Consider the following 19,044-nt stretch of genomic DNA (forward strand, 5'->3'; position numbering starts at 1 on the left):
TTTTTCAGCACTATATTTATTTTATTTTTTTCATTTATTTTTTTTTAGTTGGAGGCTAATTACTTTACAATATTGTAGTGGTTTTTGCCATACACTGACATGAATCAGCCATGGATTTACATGTGTTCCCCATCCCGATCCCCCCTCCCGCCTCCCTCCCCATCCCATCCCTCTGGGTCTTCCCAGTGCACCAGCCCTGAGCACTTGTCTCGTGCATCCAACCTGGGCTGGTGATTTGTTTCACCCTTGATAGTATACTTGTTTCAATGCTGTTCTCTCTGAACATCCCACCCTCGCCTTCTCACACAGAGTCCCAAAGTCTGTTCTGTACATCTGTGTCTCTTTTTCTGTTTTGCTTATAGGGTTATCATTACCATCTTTTTAAATTCCATATATATGCGTTAGTATACTGTATTGGTGTTTATCTTTCTGGCTTACTTCATTCTGTATAATGGGCTCCAGTTTCATCCATCTCATTAGAACTGATTCAAATGAATTCTTTTTAATGGCTGAGTAATATTCCATTGTGTATATGTACCACAGCTTCCTTATCCATTCGTCTGCTGATGGGCATCTAGGTTGCTTCCATGTCCTGGCTATTATAAACAGTGCTGGCTGCGATGAACATTGGGGTGCACCTCTCTCTTTCAGATCTGGTTTCCTCAGTGTGTATGCCCAGCAGTGGGATTGCTGGGTCATATGGCAGTTCTATTTCCAGTTTTTTAAGGAATCTCCACACTGTTCTCCATAGTGGCTGTACTAGTTTGCATTCCCACCAACAGTGTAAGAGGGTTCCCTTTTCTCCACACCCTCTCCAGCATTTATTGCTTGTAGACTTTTGGATAGCAGCCATCCTGACTGGCGTGTAATGGTACCTCATTGTGGTTTTGATTTGCATTTCTCTGATGATGAGTGATGTTGAGCATCTTTTCATGTGTTTGTTAGCCATCTGTATGTCTTCTTTGGAGAAATGTCTGTTTAGTTATTTGGCCCATTTTTTGATTGGGTCATTTATTTTTCTGGAATTGAGCTTCAGGAGTTGCTTGTATATGTTTGAGATTAATCCTTTGTCTGTTGCTTCATTTGCTATTGCAGCACTATATTTAAATTACAGAAATAATCATAAAATACAGACTGGCAATAAAAGCACCCTAATCTCACTCACTCATGTGCAACTATTGATAACATATCAGTATAAAACTTTCTGATTCCTCTTCTATATGTATTTGTGTTCATACTTACCCTCGGAAAGGAAGGGATCTAACTTTGAAATAAGGTTCTCTTCTTGGCTTTATCTCTAACTTATGGGACCTAGAAAGAGTTATTTGAATCCTCCATATGGAAATAATTAAACCTGACCTTCTTACCTTGAACAATGATGTGAGATTCAAATGAGATAATGTAAAAACTGGGGAGGCCTCTGGCGGTTTGAAATTTCTGTGTAATTTTACTCTTTTATAGCAGTGCAGCCTTGAAGTTAAAGTATTTGTTGCGGAGCCCTTATTAACCACAGCCCAGATCTCAGGAGGCAATCTTCTGAAGGTCACATTGGAGGCTGCCTACTGTGTGCCTGAATCCTTCATGCCAATAGGGCCGCTGCAAAACTACATGGTTGGTATGCAAGTTCCGTCAGCTGGAGAGGTAAAGACTTACAGCCCGATATTTATACAGATTTAAACACTCATATGGCCATCTCTTCCTCACCTTCTAAGATTTTACTCAAAGCAAACTCTGTTAACAGCTGAGTTTTTCAGGCTCAAAAAAATCAAGTTTACTTCTGTTTTATACATGGATGTTAATTGTATAGTTTATATGTTACATATAGCTTATGCATAATTTTTATCAGTAAATACATATTTATTGTGGAAAATATGTAAATCACTTAAAAACTGACAGTTTTTGAAAGTCATATTTCTACAATGATTACTTTTTTGCATATATATTGTAAATTTTGTATAGTGTTTTACATTATAGTCTTTTAGTTCCAAGTTATTTTCTTAGTCCAGATTTCTATAGAATGATGTGTATGGGTCTTTTGGGGCTCTTGAAAGAGTTTTTCAAATTGCTTGCTAAAAAAGTATAGTTAATCTCGTCTGCTTCCTTGCCGTTTCACACTTGTTGTGTAGAAATCTCCGTCTTTTTCACCATTCAGCACTCCCACCTGCGGTGCAGTCTCTCCAATATTTACCAACTCTTGTTATTTTCTTTTTTCATAATAGTCATCTTAATAGGTATGAAGTAGCAAACCTTGTGTTTCTGATTTATATTTCCCTAATGAAATAAAAATTAAAAGATAGCATCTTTTCATGTGCTTACTGGCCATTTTATATCTTCTTTGGGGAAATATCTCTCCACGTCCTTTGCTCATTTCTGACCTGGGTTGTTTGTCTTTTTGTTTTTGGCATTTTAGGAGTCCTCTATATTTTTTAGCTGTTAATCCCTTATCAGATATGTGATTTATAAGTATTTTCTCCTATTCTGTTGGCTGCCTTTTCTTATGCTGGTTAGTATCTTTTGATGCCCCAAAGTTTTCAATTTTAATGAAGTTCTGTTTATCCATTTTTAAATTTTGTTATAACCAAGAAATCATTGCCAAATGCGATGTACAGAGGCTTTTCCCCTGTGTTTGCATCTAACAATTTTATAGTTTTAGCTGTTATGTTTTGGCCTTTGATCCATTTTTGAGTTAATTTTTGTATATGGCATTAGTAAGAACCAGTCTCATTCTTTTGCATGTGAATAACTAGTCTTCTTAGAACCATTTGTTCGAAAGACTGTCCTGTCCATATTGAATAGTTTTGACATCCTTAATTTTGTCAATTTTTGTTAGCATTGTTGGGTTTTTTTTTGAGGAGCAGATTTTCAAAGATTGTTACTCTACTATCCCGTAAAAGCCCCTCCTTCACAGAAGTTTTAAAACTTAACCAAAAGAATTAGAATAATTGACTTACAGGTTATGCCAATTTTAACTTTTATAATAGACTACAAAATTGCTTTCCATAGTTACACCTATTTACATTTCCATCAGCTATGTGTAAGAATACCATTAACTTTACAGTACGGTCAACACTTAATATTTTCAGACTTTGACTCTGCCAATCTATGGTTTAAAATGATATCTCATGGTTTTAATGTGCATTTCACTTATTCATGATATTCAGCATGTTTTTATTTAAATGTTGGATTTTCTAATTTGCTTTTCTCTAAATTGTCTATTTATAGACTTTTCCAATTTTCTGTTGCAAATTTATTTTAGATGAATTGCAATATAAAAGTGTTTATATTTTTAGCCTTTGTCACATTTGTTTTGTAAAAGAATTTTTAAAAAGGTACATCATGACTCTCATATAAATATAAAATGAAATAAAGGGATTAAAGCAATTCAAACAAGAATCTGGACAAATGACCCAGATTTGTTCAGAGGTAAGGTGGTTTACCTTTTCCTGGTAAGCAACCAGAAAAGTTGTAATATGTTTGCTGATAATTCAAAACTTACCATCAGCCATAGGGCAATAATCAGTTATATTTTTACTGGACAAAATACATGTGCATATCTACGGACAAGAATAATTTGCATTATTATTGATTTTCTATAAATTACAGAATTATAAAATAGCACAAACAAATGAAGAACATAGGCCCCTCTTTAGACTCAGATAATCACAGAAGGGTCTGTTAGACAATACCTGATATTCCAATGAAAAGACACTTCAGTAATCTTTTTTTGTCCACTTCATAGTGTTTTACAAAATTTCCTGTTTTATGGTATTTATTTCTATAGAAGGACTATCCCATCTTCTTCAAGAATGGAACTCTGAAGCTTGGAGGGGAAAGAGAACCTGTTCCTCGGCCCAAAAAATGGCCTATTGCCAACATTCTGGCCCCTGGAGCTAATAACATTCCTGATAGTTTCATCGTTGGTGGTCCTTATGAGGAAGAAGAAGGTGAACTCAACCGCCCTGAGGTGAAAGAGCTACATGGTTTTTTGGTGGTAATCTCAGTGCACTTTCATGCATGTAAAACATGTTTACAGTTTGTAAATCACTGTAACTCATATACATCCATGACCTCTTAAAACAATTATCAATAAAAATTCTGATTAAAGTGTTTCCTGACTTAAGTCCAACAAGCGAAATAATTGATTTAATTCGTATTTTACTCTTTATCTCATTTGTAATTTATTTGTTTATGAGTAGGTTATAATACAGTCACAAGTTGAAAAAGCATTAAGAGATATTCAGTTAAAGTCTCCCTGCTCGTCTTTGTCTCTTCTTCCTAATTCCTTCTTTGATCATCACCCTGATAGTTAACCTTTACTATATTTTCTTGTGTTCCCTTTCGGATACTTTTTTATGAATACAAATAAAGCAAAAGTACCTAGTCAAAGGAAGACTCGGAAGCAAAAACGTTTAGAAAAGTAGTTTCCTAAAGATTCCTCACAAAGGGTTCAAGGGAGTCAGATTTCAGAAAGACTGGCTTAAGAGACATCGACATGATAAAAGTCAGGGATCAAATTGTTTTTCTTTAGGAAGTCCAGATTTACAGAAAGTATTCAAAGTCTTGCTGTTTTCAGAACTAGAACCTGTCAGGAAGACTGTGCTATTTTGCTTTATTTCAAGTGTGAAGTGTCTGTTTGTTTTTAACTGAGTGTTATATAAAGTGCTTAATCATATTGGAAGCATGGAAAAATCTGTTTTTTTCTTCACATATTCATACACACAAATACCTACATGTATTCTTTCCCTATCATTTTTTTCCACAAATGGTGACATACTCACATACTTCTGCAACTGCTTTTTTTGCTTTATAGTATATCATGGCGATTTTTCCCACATAAATATACGAAGAGCATTCTCATTCTTTTTCTTTATTTGTACTTGCTATATGATATGAAATAGTATGAACATACTTTAATTTGCTTAATTAGTCTCCTGTTGGTGGGCATTTAAGTTGTTGAAATTATTCTTTATATTCCTTCCTTTCCTCCCACCTTCCTTTCTCCCTCTGTTCCTTCCTTCCTTCCTTCATATTTTTCTACAACATATAGTTGTCAAGGGCATAAGAAATTCTGTAAACACATTTGCAAATGTGTCTTGAACAAACTGATAATCATTAGTGGAAACATTTGATGAAGTAATATTATAGTAAGTGGTTGAATTACTTTAGCATCTGATTCTAAGTATTTTAAATAGTGCCACTTGGGAAGCCCAGAGATAAGGCTAGCAGTATTTTAAAAATATTGTGTAGTGTCTTTTTTCATCATTGTGATTACTAAAAATTCATGGTTTACTTTTATTAATATTTTCACTTAGATTAGATATTTTATTTTAGATATTTAGATTTTATGTTCCATTTTATTTTGAATAACTAGTTCTCAACCTTTGTTGTTCATCACAGTCACCTGGAAAGCTTTTAAAACAACAGTGGCCAAACTCTAACCAGGTCAATTGTATAAGAATTTACTTTTAAAGTAATACCAACGCCCAAGTTTTGATTTTTTGTTTCTAAAAGCTTTCAGATAATTCTAATATGCATCCAGGGTTGAGAATCACTGATTGAGGTTATGTGAATGAATATTTGACAGTATCGGATTGATAAAAGGATAATATAATTTATTTTGTGTACTTTATTAATAGTAAAGTACTCAAAACTTTAAGATGGTGTTAGTGTTTTTAGTAGTAGTCATACTTAAAGTAGTAATAGTAGTAGTAATAAAACTATTATGATCAAATCCATTAAAGAATGCCCTCGGATGGAGCTGGAGGCCACCATGCCATACTGAGAGAATAAAAGTCTCTGTCTTATGATTTTATAGGATAGGGAATTTAGGAACCAAGCAGAATGCATGAAGAAAAGGATTACTTGGGACTTGGAAAGTCGCTGCTACCTTGATCCTCCTGCAGTGGTCAGGTAGGAAGAGGGAGAGAGTATTTCTAACCAATGGAGACTGTAAGTGGGAAGAAATGTTTTATTATACTTTCGTTTATTTACAATTGAGTTAAGGTGATCTGAGATTCTCTTCTACCACATCTGCTAATAGCAGGCTTCTAGTGATGGTGGTTTAACCATGGTGGATTCTTCTCTTTCGTATAAAAGAAGGTCAGGCCTAGTATGTACGGTGGCTCTGCAGTACTGTTAGGTATGCAGGCTCTTTCTCTTTGCTCTACCTTCTTTAACATGTGCATTCCATACACAAGGGTATCTTATGGTTCAGGATGGCTTATTGGCTCTCTAGCCAGCACGTTCACATTCCTGAGAGAAAGTTGGAAGAGGCAGCTGCTCATGGATTAAAAAAGGACACATGCTGGCTGTATTAGCCCTTTTTGTAGAACCTTCCTTCATCTTATTGCCCGTCTCTCGAAGAAAAAGAGACTTAGGAAAGAGTGGTTTTGTTGGACACGTTGTCGCCCATACCAGATCAGGATTTATTTACTAAAGCAGAACATGACACAGTTTTGTGTAGTTAACTGTCAGTCTCTGGTCACAGTGACCTAGTGATTAGGGAGAAGTGAGAAATAAAGGATTATCAATATATGTATTATCTGAATGAAAAAATATATATATATATTTTAATTAGTAGGCTATTTTTAGAAGTTTTAGAATTATGGAAAAATTGATCATGTATTTCAGAGTCCCTACATACCCAACTTGATCGTAGTATATAATATAAATGTGCATTGTTAGATTTGATTTGCTGATACTTCATTAAGGATATATTGTTGCTATTATTACTTTGAACAGTTATCTATTTGACTAATTAAAAGTAAGAAAGAATTTAAATTTATTTTACCTAAATCTGTTTCATTCTGATTCTCTTCCTGTCTTTATGTGGATCCACATTTCTGACCCATATCATATCTTTTTCTGTGAAGGCTTTTAGCATTTCTTGCATGACAGGTTTACTGTCCACAACTTGTTTCCATTTTTGTTTGACTAAAAGTCTATCTTTCCTTCATCTTTGAAGGATAATTCCAGTAGATATAGAATTCTAAGTTGGTAGTTTGTTTCTTTCAGAACTGTAAGTATTACATATCTTTCTCTTCTTGCTTTCATGATTTCTGAAAGGAAATCCAAGATAATTTTTATCCTTATTCCTCTATAGGTTAAGTTTTTTTTTTTTTCCTCTGACTTCAAGATTTTCTTTCTCTTTGGCTTTGTACAATTTGAATATCATATACCTAGGTGTAGTTTTATATATATATATATGTTTATTTATTATGCTTGGTGCTCTCAACTTTCTAGATCTGTGGTATCTGTCATTAATTTGGTAAAATTTGCAGCCGTCGTGACTTCAAATATTTCTTCTGCTCCTTTCTCACGTTTTTCCCCTTCTGGTATTCCTGTTACCTTTTGTAATTGTCCCACAGTTCTTAGATATTCTTTTGTGATTAAAATTTTTTTTCTCCTTTCTGTTTCATTTTGGAAAATTTTTATTGGCTCAGTAGCTTCAAGATCACAAATTTTTTCCCCAATTATGTCCAGTCTGTTGATAAGCCCATCAAATTAATTTTTCTTTTTTGTTAGTGTTTTTGATTTCTAGCATTTCCTTTTGATTCTTTCTTAGAATTTCCATGTCTCTAGTTATATTACCCATCTGTTCTTTCATGTTTTCTACTTATTCCATTAGAGTCCTTATCATATTAATCAGTTATTTTAAATTATCTCCCTGATAATTTCAAAATCTGTGTCATATCTGAGTCTAATTCATATGATAGATTTGCCTCTTCAGATGGTATTTTTCTTGCCTTTTGGCATTTCTTGTAGTTTTTTTTTTTTTTTTTTGAAGGCTGGACATTATGTTTTGGGCAGTAAGAAATGTGGTAATTGGGTTTTTCAGTGTGAGGTGTTATGCTGACCTGGTTAGGAGGCAGGCCATATTTAATGCTTCCTGTATCTGTGAGTGCTGGAGGCATCAGTGTCCTTTTCCCTCCTTCCCTGTTGTCTCTGGGTTTGCTCAGAGCTTTTTCCCAAATAGGGTTTGTGTTTTGCAGATTCTCATACTGGATCCTGTTGAATGGTGGTGAAGTGTTGGAGAAAGGAAACTTTCTATAATCCTGTGATTAAATCTCAGTATTTTAATGAGTTTGAGTCCCTCGGTTGTGACTTCATAAGTGTGTCTTTTTTTCTTCCTCTTCTCATGTGAGAGAGGAAGGCTAAATAGGGCTAGAGTTGTCTAACTGCCCTTTCCGTGAGTCACATAAAACTCTGATGAAGTAGTTTCCCTTACAGAGCAGGCCTTTATTACAGAGAACACTCTGGACATATTTTAATACAGTTACTTTTCCCTTCTTTCTCCCTAAGACTATTTTCCTCCTGTTTTCACCATAAGAATCTGATGGAGCTCCTTGATTTAAACCCCAAGAAAGTGTGGAGACTCCCTAAGAGTGGGCACCCAGGAGTTTTTAACTCTCTGGTTTAGTTCATTCTCGGTCTCCAGCGGTTTTTCACAATTATCTTTAAAGTGTTTCTACCAGTTAAACTGGCTCTAGTGGCTTCTGATGCCTGTAAGCTGATCTTAGCTATGCTTCTCTGTACTTGCTTGTTTCTCTATATTTCAAGGTGGTGACTTGCCTTGTGAACTTAATTCTTAGGTGGATCTAAGAGAAGTCATTGATTTTTTTATTTGAACAGCTTTTTTCTTGTTGTGAGGACAAGAATGACAGCTTTCAGGCTCTTTATGTGTCCAAGGTGACACTGGAAGTCCTGCTGTGATTACTTTCACGGTAGAAATAAATGTATTTTGTACTTTGTGCGTACTTGTTTGATTATTTCTTTAGAATTAATCACTATAAGTAGAATTTCTGGGTCAAGGACTATGAACATTTTAAAGACTTTTGATCCATATTGTCAAACTGCTCTCAAAAACTACAATTTGCTTCTCCTAGCAATATAGTATAATTATTTTTGGAATTTTATAACTATGAGAAGGTTTTAAAAGTTCACATACCGAATAAGAATTTTTGCATATAAGTATTCTACTACTTTTAAAGAGAGGAATACTTTATTTTAACCTTAATTATACTAACCCCATTTTTGCATATAATGCTAATGGGCTGATTCTTGATTTGCAGTTTTCAGAAGCGAATTGCTGATTGCCGATTTTGGCCCGTAGAGATCACAAGGGTTCCTCTGGTTGCTGTGCCCAAAGGGAAATCTGCTAAATTTGAAAAGGTAAATTTGTTCACTTAAAAATATTTGTAGAGGAAATGCTGGGTCAGACCCATCCTGTTACTCTGCTTCTAATTCTGATACCAAAGGAAAATGTGAACTGTGTGGCTGCTCCCTAGAGTAGCCAGCTTATCCTAATTTGCCTAATATTAAGAATTTCCCAGTTTTAGTGCTGCAAGTCTCATGTATCAGGAAACTCCCTTGTTCCTGGCAAATCAGAATGACTGGTAACCCTAGTCCCCTGTTGTCTACTAAAAATTATTTAGGCTTTATTCTCAGATATCCAGTTTCCCTTTAGCCCTTTGTTATAGTTTTACCACAAGTAAAACTATGAAATAGCCTTTGAATACATCAAAAGTAGCTAAATATTGGCTGTATGGTTCAACCTAATACATCTTTCCAAATTTATTTTAGACTGACCTACTTAAAATGTTTTAGCCTGCTAATTTTCATAGAAGTGCTACTATTCTGAAAAGGTATAGCTTTGATGAGCCTGGAACAAGTTCTCTACTGTTTTTTGTTTGTTTATGATAAAAATAAATGCATTTGTCCGAATGACTCTATTTCCAATTTACCCCACTGACTATGCCAACAGTTGCTTCCTATCCTACTGAAGAAGAAAACCACAGGAAGTAGGTCAATAAATGTCTACTGCAAAAGACCTTTTTTTAAAAAAAACTGAAATATAGTTGTTGCACAATATTGTTAGTTTTTCAGGTGTACTTCATAATGATTTGACACTTACATACATTATGAAGTGTTCACCATGAGAAGTCCAGTAGCCATCTGTCCCCATGTAAAGTTATTACAGTAATATTGACCACATTGCTTATGTTGTATATTATTTCAGTATATCTCTGTGACTTATATTATATAACTGGTTGTGTGGGCCTCTTAATCTCCTTAATCTCTCACCCTCTCAATCACCGCTCCGTCGGGCAACTACCTGTTTTTCTCTGTTTTTGTTTTGTTTTATTCTTTCTTTTTGATTCCACATATAAGTGAGATGATGTGGTATTTGTCCTTCTGTGTCTGACTTATTTCACTTAGCATAATTTTTCTAGATCCATCCATGTTGTCACAAATGGCAAGATTTCTTTTTTATGGCTGAGTAATGTTCCATTGTATGTGTATGTGTGTTTGTATATATATATGTCACATCTTCTTTATCTTTTTAAATAAACTTATTTGTTTGGTTTTGGCTTTGCTGGGTCTTCGTTGCTGCATGGGCTTTTCCCTATCTGCGCTGTGTGGATGCTCTGCTCTCGTTGACGCGCACAAGCTTCTCAGTGCTTGTTGCAGCGGCTTGTTGCAGAGCATGGGCTCTAGAGTGTGTGGGCTTCAGTAGCTTGTAGCACGTGGGCACAGTAGTTGTGCCTCCCAGGCTCTGGAGCACAGGCTCAGTAGTTTTGGCACTTGGGCTTAGTTGCCCCGTGGCAAGTGGAATCTTCCTGTACCAGGGATGGAACCCATGTCTCTTGCTTTGTCAGATGGATTCTTTACTACTGAGCCACCAGGGAAGCCCTTTCTTTATCTATTGATAGACACTTAGGTCGCTTCCATATCTATTTTATGTAATCCCGTGATGAATATTGAAGTACATATTTCTTTTCCAGTTAATAATATTGTTTTCTTCAGGTAAATACACCAAAGTGAAAATGCTAGATCAGATGGCAGGTATATTTTTAATTTTCTGTGGAACCTGCCTAGCATTTTCCACAACGGCTCACCAGTTTATAATCCCATTGACAGTACATTGTTGTACTGTTGTACTGAGAAAAGACTTTCCTTTTCTCCGCATCCTTGCCAGTGCTTATCGTCTTTTGATGGCAGCTATTCTGACAGGGGACTTCCCACATGGCTCACTGGTAAAGAATCTGCCTTCCAAGACAGAAGACACAGGTCCGATCCCTGGGTCGGGAAGATCCTCTGGAGGAGGAAATGGCAACCCACTCTAGTTTCCTTGCCTGGAAAATCCCGTGGACAGAGGACCCTGGTGAGCTGCAGTCCATGGGGTTGTAAAATGTTGGACGCAACTGAGCACACATGCATGCTTTCTTACAGGTGTGAGATGATATTTCATTGTGGTTTTGATTTACATTTCCCTGATGGTTATTGATATTGAACATCTTTTCATGTATCTGTTGGTCATCTGTATGCCTTCTCTGGAAAAATGCCTATGAAAGTCTTCTGCCCATTTTTAAATCCAGTTTTTTTTTTTTTTTTGATGTTGTGTTGTGTGAGTTCTTTGTACGTTTTGGATATTAACCACTTTTTGAATATATAGTTTGCAAATATTTTCTCCCATTTAGTAAGTGGCCTTTTCGTTTTGCTCATAGATTCTTTTCCTGTGCAAAAACTTTTTAGATTGATATAGTCCAATTTACTTTTACTTTTGTTTCCCTTGCCTGAGGAGTCATATCCAATAAATATTGCTGTCAAAGAATGTATTGCCTTTGTTTCCCTCTAGAAGTTTTATGGTTTCAGGTGTTATATTTATGTCTTTTATCCATTTTGAGTTTAGTCTTGTATACATTTTGAGAACATAGGCCAGCTGATTCTTTTGCATGACCAGTTTCCCCATCAGCATTTATTGAGGAGGCTGTATTTTTCATTGTGTAGTCTTCTCTCCTATGTTAAATTAATTGACCATACGAGTGTTATTTCTTTACCCTCTGTTCTGTTCCATTGATCTGTGTGTGTGTTTTTATGCCGGCACCATACTATCTTTATTACCCTAGCTTTGTAGTATAGTTGGAATCAGGGAGCATGATATCTTCAGCTTTATTCTTCTTTCTTGAGATTGTTTTTGGTTATTCAGAGTCTTTTGTGGCTCCTTTTAGAGCCTTTATAGCCTCTTTTTGTGGCAAATTTTAGAATTATTGGTTTCAGTTCTGTGCAAAATGCCCTTGGTATTTTAATAGGAATTGCACTGAATCTTTAGTGTCTGGAGTAGTAGTATTTTAACAATGTTAATTCTTTCAATCCATAAGCATCGTATATCTTTACATTTGTTTATGTCATCTTCAGTTTCTTTCCTTAGTATCTTGTATCTTGTACTTTTCAAAGTGCAAGTCTTTTGCCACCTTACTTATATTTATTCCTAGATATTTTATTCTTTTTGATGCATTTTTAAATGGGAGTGTTTTCTTAATTCTTCTTCCTGATAATTCATTGTTATGTAGAAATGCAGTGGATTTCTGATATTGATTTTATATCCTGCAAATTTATTGAGTTCATTTATTAGTTCTAGTAGTTTTGGGGTGGCATCTTTAGGATTTTCTATATATAATACCATGTCTGCAAACAGTGGTAGCTTTATTACTTCTTCCTTTCCAATTTGGATTCCTTTTTTTTTTTTCTGAGTGCTGTGTCTAGGACTTCTAATACTATGTTGAATAAAGGTGGTAAGAGTGAGCATCCTTGTCTTGTTCTTGATCTCAGAGGAAATAACTTTCAGCTTCTTACCTTTGAGGATGATGTTGGCTTTGAATTTGTCATACATGACCTATATGATGTTGAGATGCATTTCCTTTATGCCCACTTTGTTGAGGGTTTTTAATCATAAATGGATGTTGGATTTTATCAAATGCTTTTTCTGCATCTGTCAAGAAGGTCATATGATTTTTATTCTTCAGTTTGTTAATGTGGTATATTGCATTGATTGATTTGTGGATATTAAGCTCCAGGAGTTGGTGATAGACAGGGAAGCCTGGCATGCTGCAGTCCATGGGGTCGCAAAAAGTCGGACATGACTGAGCAACTGAACTGAACTGAACCCATCCCTGTATTAAATCCCAGTTTGTCATAGTGTACAATCCTTTTAATGTATTGTTGAATTCAGTTTCCTGATATTTTGTTGAAGATTTTGAAATTTATATTCATCAGGGATATGATTTCTAAAACAACATAATGTTATCATATGAAGACAGGACTTTAAGTCTAATTTCTGATTATTGTTTTTGTCTTGTTTTCTTTTTTTTTTTTGGTTGTGCTGCATATTCATTGCTGAGCATGGGCTTTCTCTAGTTGTGGTGCGTGGGGGTTACTCTGTAGTTGTGGGCTTCTCATTGTGAAGCACAGGCTCTAGGTGCGTGGGGTTCAGTAGTTGCAGCACAGGAGCTCAATAGTTGTGGCTCATGGGCTTAATTGCTCCATGGCATGTGGAATCTTCCTGGACCAGGGATCAAATCCATGTCCCCTGCATTGGCAGGTGGATTTTTATCCACTGTACCACTAGGGAAGTCCTTTGATATTGTTATAATCAGCAAAATCAAAGAGATTACTTTTAACCTTGTAGAAATTAAATGTGTTTTCCTTCATTTAATTGATTTTTTCCTTGTAAATGTTTTCTATGGCAAACCATACAACCATTAAAAATTATGTTAATATATATTTACTGACATGTTCTTCATCTTTGTAATGAGAATTTAGATGAGATTAGGGTTGACAAATACATGATGGCAGACTGTCATTCATCCTCCTTCATTCATGGCAGATATTACTGATGAATCAAAGTATTCTTTCCTTTTTTTTTTTTTTTTTATTCTTTCCTTTTTAACCCATCCTTTTGAATCCAGATAAGGATGTAGAATCTTTGTCAACACAGTATTCTAAAACACCTCCAGTAATATTAGAATTTAAGGATAAGTGAAATCCTGTTTGTCATCACTGGTCCAGATGATTTATAAGGCTCTTTTCACTTATATGAACCTGTGAACTAAAGCTAAGGCCACATCTGATTTCTTTTAAGCTTTTGTTATTGTTATTATTGGTTTTTTTTTTGCAAAGTTTCATGTTTTCCTAAGAATCAACATGGTGAAATTGACTCTTTGGTTGAATATACATTATTAGAGTATTTGCTGATCAAACTACTATCTTTACTATTAATACTGTTAACATATATTATCTCAGTGATCATGGTATTATTAAACGCACTTATACATAAATAAGCAGAGACCCAAAATGTCTATATAACTGGCTCAAATCAAGTAGCATAGCTAGTTCCTAAAGTCAGGTCTTTGCACTGCTCAGTCAGAGCTCCAGACCTTATGCTACATTACTCTGTAACACTAACAGCTATCTGTTTTTATTTCTTTAGACTGATGATGAAGGTCAGTTTTCATTTCATGGTGTGGCTTATGTTAATATGGTGCCATTGCTGTATCCAGGTGTAAAGAAGATTCGGGGAGCTTTTCATGTTTACCCTTACCTAGATAGTACAGTCTATGAAAAGGTAAGAAAAATTAGTATAGAAGTTATCATCCTAATTTATTCTTATATATGTGTTTACTTATATCTTTAGCACACACATCTTTGCAGTTGATATTTGGAAACAGTTGATACACTGGGATGTTAAATATAGAGCCTTGAAGTCTTTTGCCCTCGAATCTTAAAAACTTTAGGATAACAAAAAGCCCAAAACTGGAAACAACCCAAATTTCTATCCACAGGTGTTCAGAAAAACAAATTATGTGGTATAACCATACAATGGAATACTATTTGGCAATAAAAAGGAATGAGCTATTAAATATGCAATATGGATGAATCTCAAATGTATTATGATAAATGAAAGAAACCAGACAAAAGAGGGTACATACTGTATGATGCCAATGAAATACAGTTATCAGAAAGTAGAAGGCAAATCAGTGGTTGCTTGGGAAGAGGGATAGAGGGAAGAATGGATTACAAAAGAAATATGAGAAAAAATTTAGAGATGATGGGAATATTGGTTATTCTGACTGATGAAATTGAATACTTTAAATATGTAATTTATATTAAAAAGCAGAGACATTACTTTGCCAACAAAGGTCCGTCTAGTCAAGGCTATGGTTTTTCCAGTGGTCATGTATGGATGTGAGAGTTGGACTATAAAGAAAGCTGAGTGCCGAAGAATTGATGCTTCTCAACTGTGGTGTCAGAGAAGACTCTTGAGAGTCCCTTGGACTGCAAGGAGATCCAACCAGTCCATCCTAAAGGAGATCAGTCCTGGATGTTTATTGGAAGGACTGATGTTGAAGCTGAAACTCCAATACTTTGACCACCTGATGCAAAGAGCTGACTCTTCTGAAAAGACCCTGATGCTGGGAAAGATTGAGGGCAAGAGGAGAAGGGGACAACAGAGGATGAGATGGTTGGATGGCATCACCGACTCAATGGGCATGAGTTTGGGTAGGCTCCGGTAGTTGGTGATGGACAGGGAGGCCTGGCATGCTGCAGTTCATGAGGTCTCAAAGAGTCGGACACGACTGAGCGACTGAACTGAACTGATATAGGCATGTGTGCGTGTGTGGTCAGTCAGATCTGACTCTTTGGGACCCTTTGGACTGTAGCCCACCAGGCTTCTCAGTCCATGGGCTTCTCCAGGCAAGAATACTGGAATGGATTGCCTTGTCCTCCTCCAGAGGATCTTCCAAACCCAGGAATCAAACCACGTCTCCTGTGTCTCTTGCATTGGCAGGCAGATTCTTTACCCACTGAGCCATTGGGGAAGCCTCTTATATAGGCATACCTTATTTTATTGTACTTTGTTTTATTATTCTTCACAGATGTTGTATTTTCTTTTTACAAATTGAAGGTTTGTAGTAACCCTGAGATGAGCAAGTCGATGGGTGATATTTTCCAGCCGCACTTGCTCACTTTGTGTCTGTGTCATGTTTTGTTAATTCTCACAGTATTTCAAACATTATTGTTTTATTTGTTATAGTGATCTGTGTTGTTACTAATCTAATCATTTTGGCCTTTTTTTTTTTAGTGAAGAAGTATTTTTAAATTAAGACCTGTACGTTGGTTTTTGAGACATTGCTATTGTACACTTAATAGATTACAGTATAGTGTAAACATAACTTTTATTTGCATTGGGAAACCAAAAAATCCATGTCTTGCTTTACTGCAATTATTTGCTTTATTGATGTAGTCTGGAACCAACCTGCAGTATCTCTAAAGTAAGCCTATATTTCAATTTTACCTCAATAAAGTTGGATACAAAATCTTTAGAATAATGCAAGAAGTCTCTTGTGTTCAGTATGCAAAAATTTAAATCCATGTACTGATTAATGAGCCAAAATATGGTTCTTTCTATTTTCAGATGTTAAAATACAAATTATTTATTTATTTAAGAGAAAAATCAGTTTTATCATGTTGCTTCTTAGGAGAAAGTGCAGCTTTATAAAAATCCATAATTGGAGAAGGAAATGGCAACCTTCTGCAGTATTCTTGCCTGAGAAATCCCATGAAGGGAGGAGTCTGGCAGGCTATAGTGCATGGGGTAACACCTAATTTTATCTTGGCAATTTTTAATTTTTCCTCGCAAAGAGGCACTTCTCAGTCATGTGAGCTTCGACTCCAATGAATCTGGACTGATCCCTGACTCAAGATACTTAAGAAAGACATTTATAATGATGATGCTCATAGATTTTATATATGCATTGAAGACATACATACCAAATCTTGTACACAGAAAAATGAGTCATCTGTACACTGAAAAGTCAAAAATAATAGTTCCTATGTGCTGGGAACATGAGAAAATATTTTTTCTCCTTTTTTTTTTTTTTTTAAAGTTTTCCGTGGGGGGAAAAAATAGTTTTCCGTGATTGGGAGAAGTTTTTTCAAAAATGGTGAAAAGTGTCGGCCGAGCAAGCCGTCGTCTGCCGCCTCGGAGTCGCCCCTGCAGGCGCCATCGCCATAGCCTTGGCCAGTCAGTCGCAGGGCATCCAGCAGCTGCTCCAGGCGGAGAAACGGGCCGCCGAGAAGGTGTCCGAGGCCCGCAAGCGAAAGAACCCGGAGGTTGAAGCAGGCCAAAGCAGCAGCCCAGGCTGAAATTGAACAGTACCGCCTGCAGAGGGAGAAGGAGTTCAAGGCCAAGGAAGCTGCGGCTCTGGGATCCCATGGCAGTTGCAGCACTGAAGTAGAGAAGGACACGCAGGAGAAGATGACCATCCTTCAGACCTACTTCCGGCAGAATAGGGATGAAGTCTTGGATAACCTCTTGGCCTTTGTCTGCGACATCCGGCCAGAAATCCATGAGAACTATCGCATAAATGGATAGAGGGAGAAGAAAAGGGCCTGTTCCGTGGATTGGCGTTTTGAATGCCTTCATGGAACGTGAGGTTTCATTTAGCAAGGCTTGAGTTATATCTTATGAAAAGGCATTAAATTATTTCTGTACATTATATAGTAGGTCCCTTCACTTTTTGCAGAATCGCAAACGTAGATTCTTTGTACAGGCTTAGAGCTTATCCAAAGATTGTATCTTTTTACCTCATATTTCTTAGAAATTTAATGGATATATGTTGTGTGTTTTCTATGCCTTTTCACTCAAGCAGCATATTATCAACACTGACTTTTTCTTTCTTAGATAGTTTTTAAAAACCCAATTTTCTTAAGAAAGAAAGGGATTAAAATGTTTTTTTCCCTAAATCTTTCTTGAAGGTCAGGGGCTTTATCTATGAAAAAGTAGTAAATAGTTATTTGTAACCCACATGAAACAGCAGCCAGCCTTAAAATAGTCCTTTCCAGCCAAGGATTAGAATAATGGGTCCTAGTGTTGGGCTGCTCTTACTTTCTCTTACTCAAACTTACTAGATGGTAGAGTTCACTAACTTGTTACATGTTACTACTTGGTGTACTGATATTGTACTGATAATCACTTAAAAGTAAAGACTGTCGGCGTTCAAAAAAAAAAAAAAAAAAGACAAAAATGGTGAAAAGTGAATTTTACAGAAACCCAATAAATAATTTTCAAGAAAATTTTAAAAGCAAAAACAAATATAACCAAAATTCCATGACTCCAACAAAACTATTTTAAGTTATACACTTTCTTTGCTATGATTTGACCACATTCACTGTTTCATAGTTACAACAAAATAAATATTTATAATTTACTTACTAAAAAAAAAATCAATAATAAAAACATGTTACTATTTCATCATTATTAGGACAGCTATTACTCAATAATAGTCATGAAAGACCCATCATCTCTATTTGAAAACCAAATGAGTAATAAACTCTGTATAAGTATCCTTTGAATCAGAAGTCAGGTTTATAGGGATTTGTCTGAAATAAATAATAGGATCAAAACCCTTGTATTCATGAAAACTTTTGGGGATCAATAATAGCAAAACTAAACTTAAGATTGTCTAATAATAATAGAGGATGGATTAATAGAATATTGTAAATAAAAATGGTAGAACTTGCACCCATTAAAAATATAAGCAAAAAAAAAAAAAGAAAAAAAAAGATAAGCATTATGGCTTCCCTGGTAGTCCAGTGGTTAAAGAATCCACCTTGCAACACAGGAGACACAGGTTCAATCCTTGGTTCGGGAAGGTCTCATACGCTGCAGGGAAACTAAGTCCGTGCATCACAACTACTGAAGCCTACGTGCCTAGAGCCTGCGCTCCGCAACAAGAGAAGCCACCATAATGCAAAGCTTGGCACCTCAACTAGAGAGCAGCCCCCACGCTCCGCAACTAGATAAAGCCCAGTGCAAAAGAAAAAAAATTAGTGAAGTATATATACTTAGGAAATAGAATTTTTTAAAAAGATAAACATGCTTTGTAGATACTTAAATGCAAAAAAGAAAGCAAAAATTTTGCATATAGCATAGATCATGATAAATTCCAAATGAGTTTACCAAAGTTTACTAAAGTGAGTTAAAAGTGAAGTCTATAGAAATTGAAGTGGCTATTAATTAAATATATGAATTAAGGGAAGACTTCCTGTGCTTGAGAAGAATGAAAGGTATAAAAGATTTAGATTGCCAAAAAATAAAAATCTTCTATACATAGAAGAAACCATCACAAACCAAATTACAATGTACCTAAAAAATCAGGGGAAATGTTTGAATATGTATCAGAATGATGACTATTATTCCTA

The 19,044-nt window shown here is 35.6% G+C and overlaps 1 protein-coding gene and 1 pseudogene across 7 annotated transcripts in view; both read left to right on the forward strand.

Moving 5' to 3' along the window:
• The window catches only part of CFAP70 (cilia and flagella associated protein 70), an 87,447-nt gene that overhangs the window by 12,819 nt on the left and 55,584 nt on the right, over window positions 1-19,044 (forward strand). For 4 of the 6 annotated variants that reach the window (XM_043476599.1, XM_043476601.1, XM_043476602.1 and 1 more), the window contains 5 exons: window positions 1,462-1,641; window positions 3,782-3,964; window positions 5,816-5,910; window positions 9,072-9,171; window positions 14,270-14,404. In XM_043476599.1, coding sequence (XP_043332534.1) covers window positions 1,462-1,641; window positions 3,782-3,964; window positions 5,816-5,910; window positions 9,072-9,171; window positions 14,270-14,404 — 693 coding nt within the window. The remainder of the gene's footprint in view (window positions 1-1,461; window positions 1,642-3,781; window positions 3,965-5,815; window positions 5,911-9,071; window positions 9,172-14,269; window positions 14,405-19,044) is intronic. The other 2 variants (XM_043476600.1, XM_043476603.1) reach the window with 2 other exon arrangements.
• LOC122445996 lies at window positions 15,776-17,339 on the forward strand (annotated as a pseudogene). The gene is made up of 2 exons (XR_006270752.1): window positions 15,776-15,812; window positions 16,793-17,339. The product of XR_006270752.1 is annotated as a V-type proton ATPase subunit G 1-like (transcript).

Source organism: Cervus canadensis, chromosome 8 (assembly GCF_019320065.1).
Source record: "Cervus canadensis isolate Bull #8, Minnesota chromosome 8, ASM1932006v1, whole genome shotgun sequence".
Lineage (NCBI taxonomy): Eukaryota > Metazoa > Chordata > Mammalia > Artiodactyla > Cervidae > Cervus > Cervus canadensis.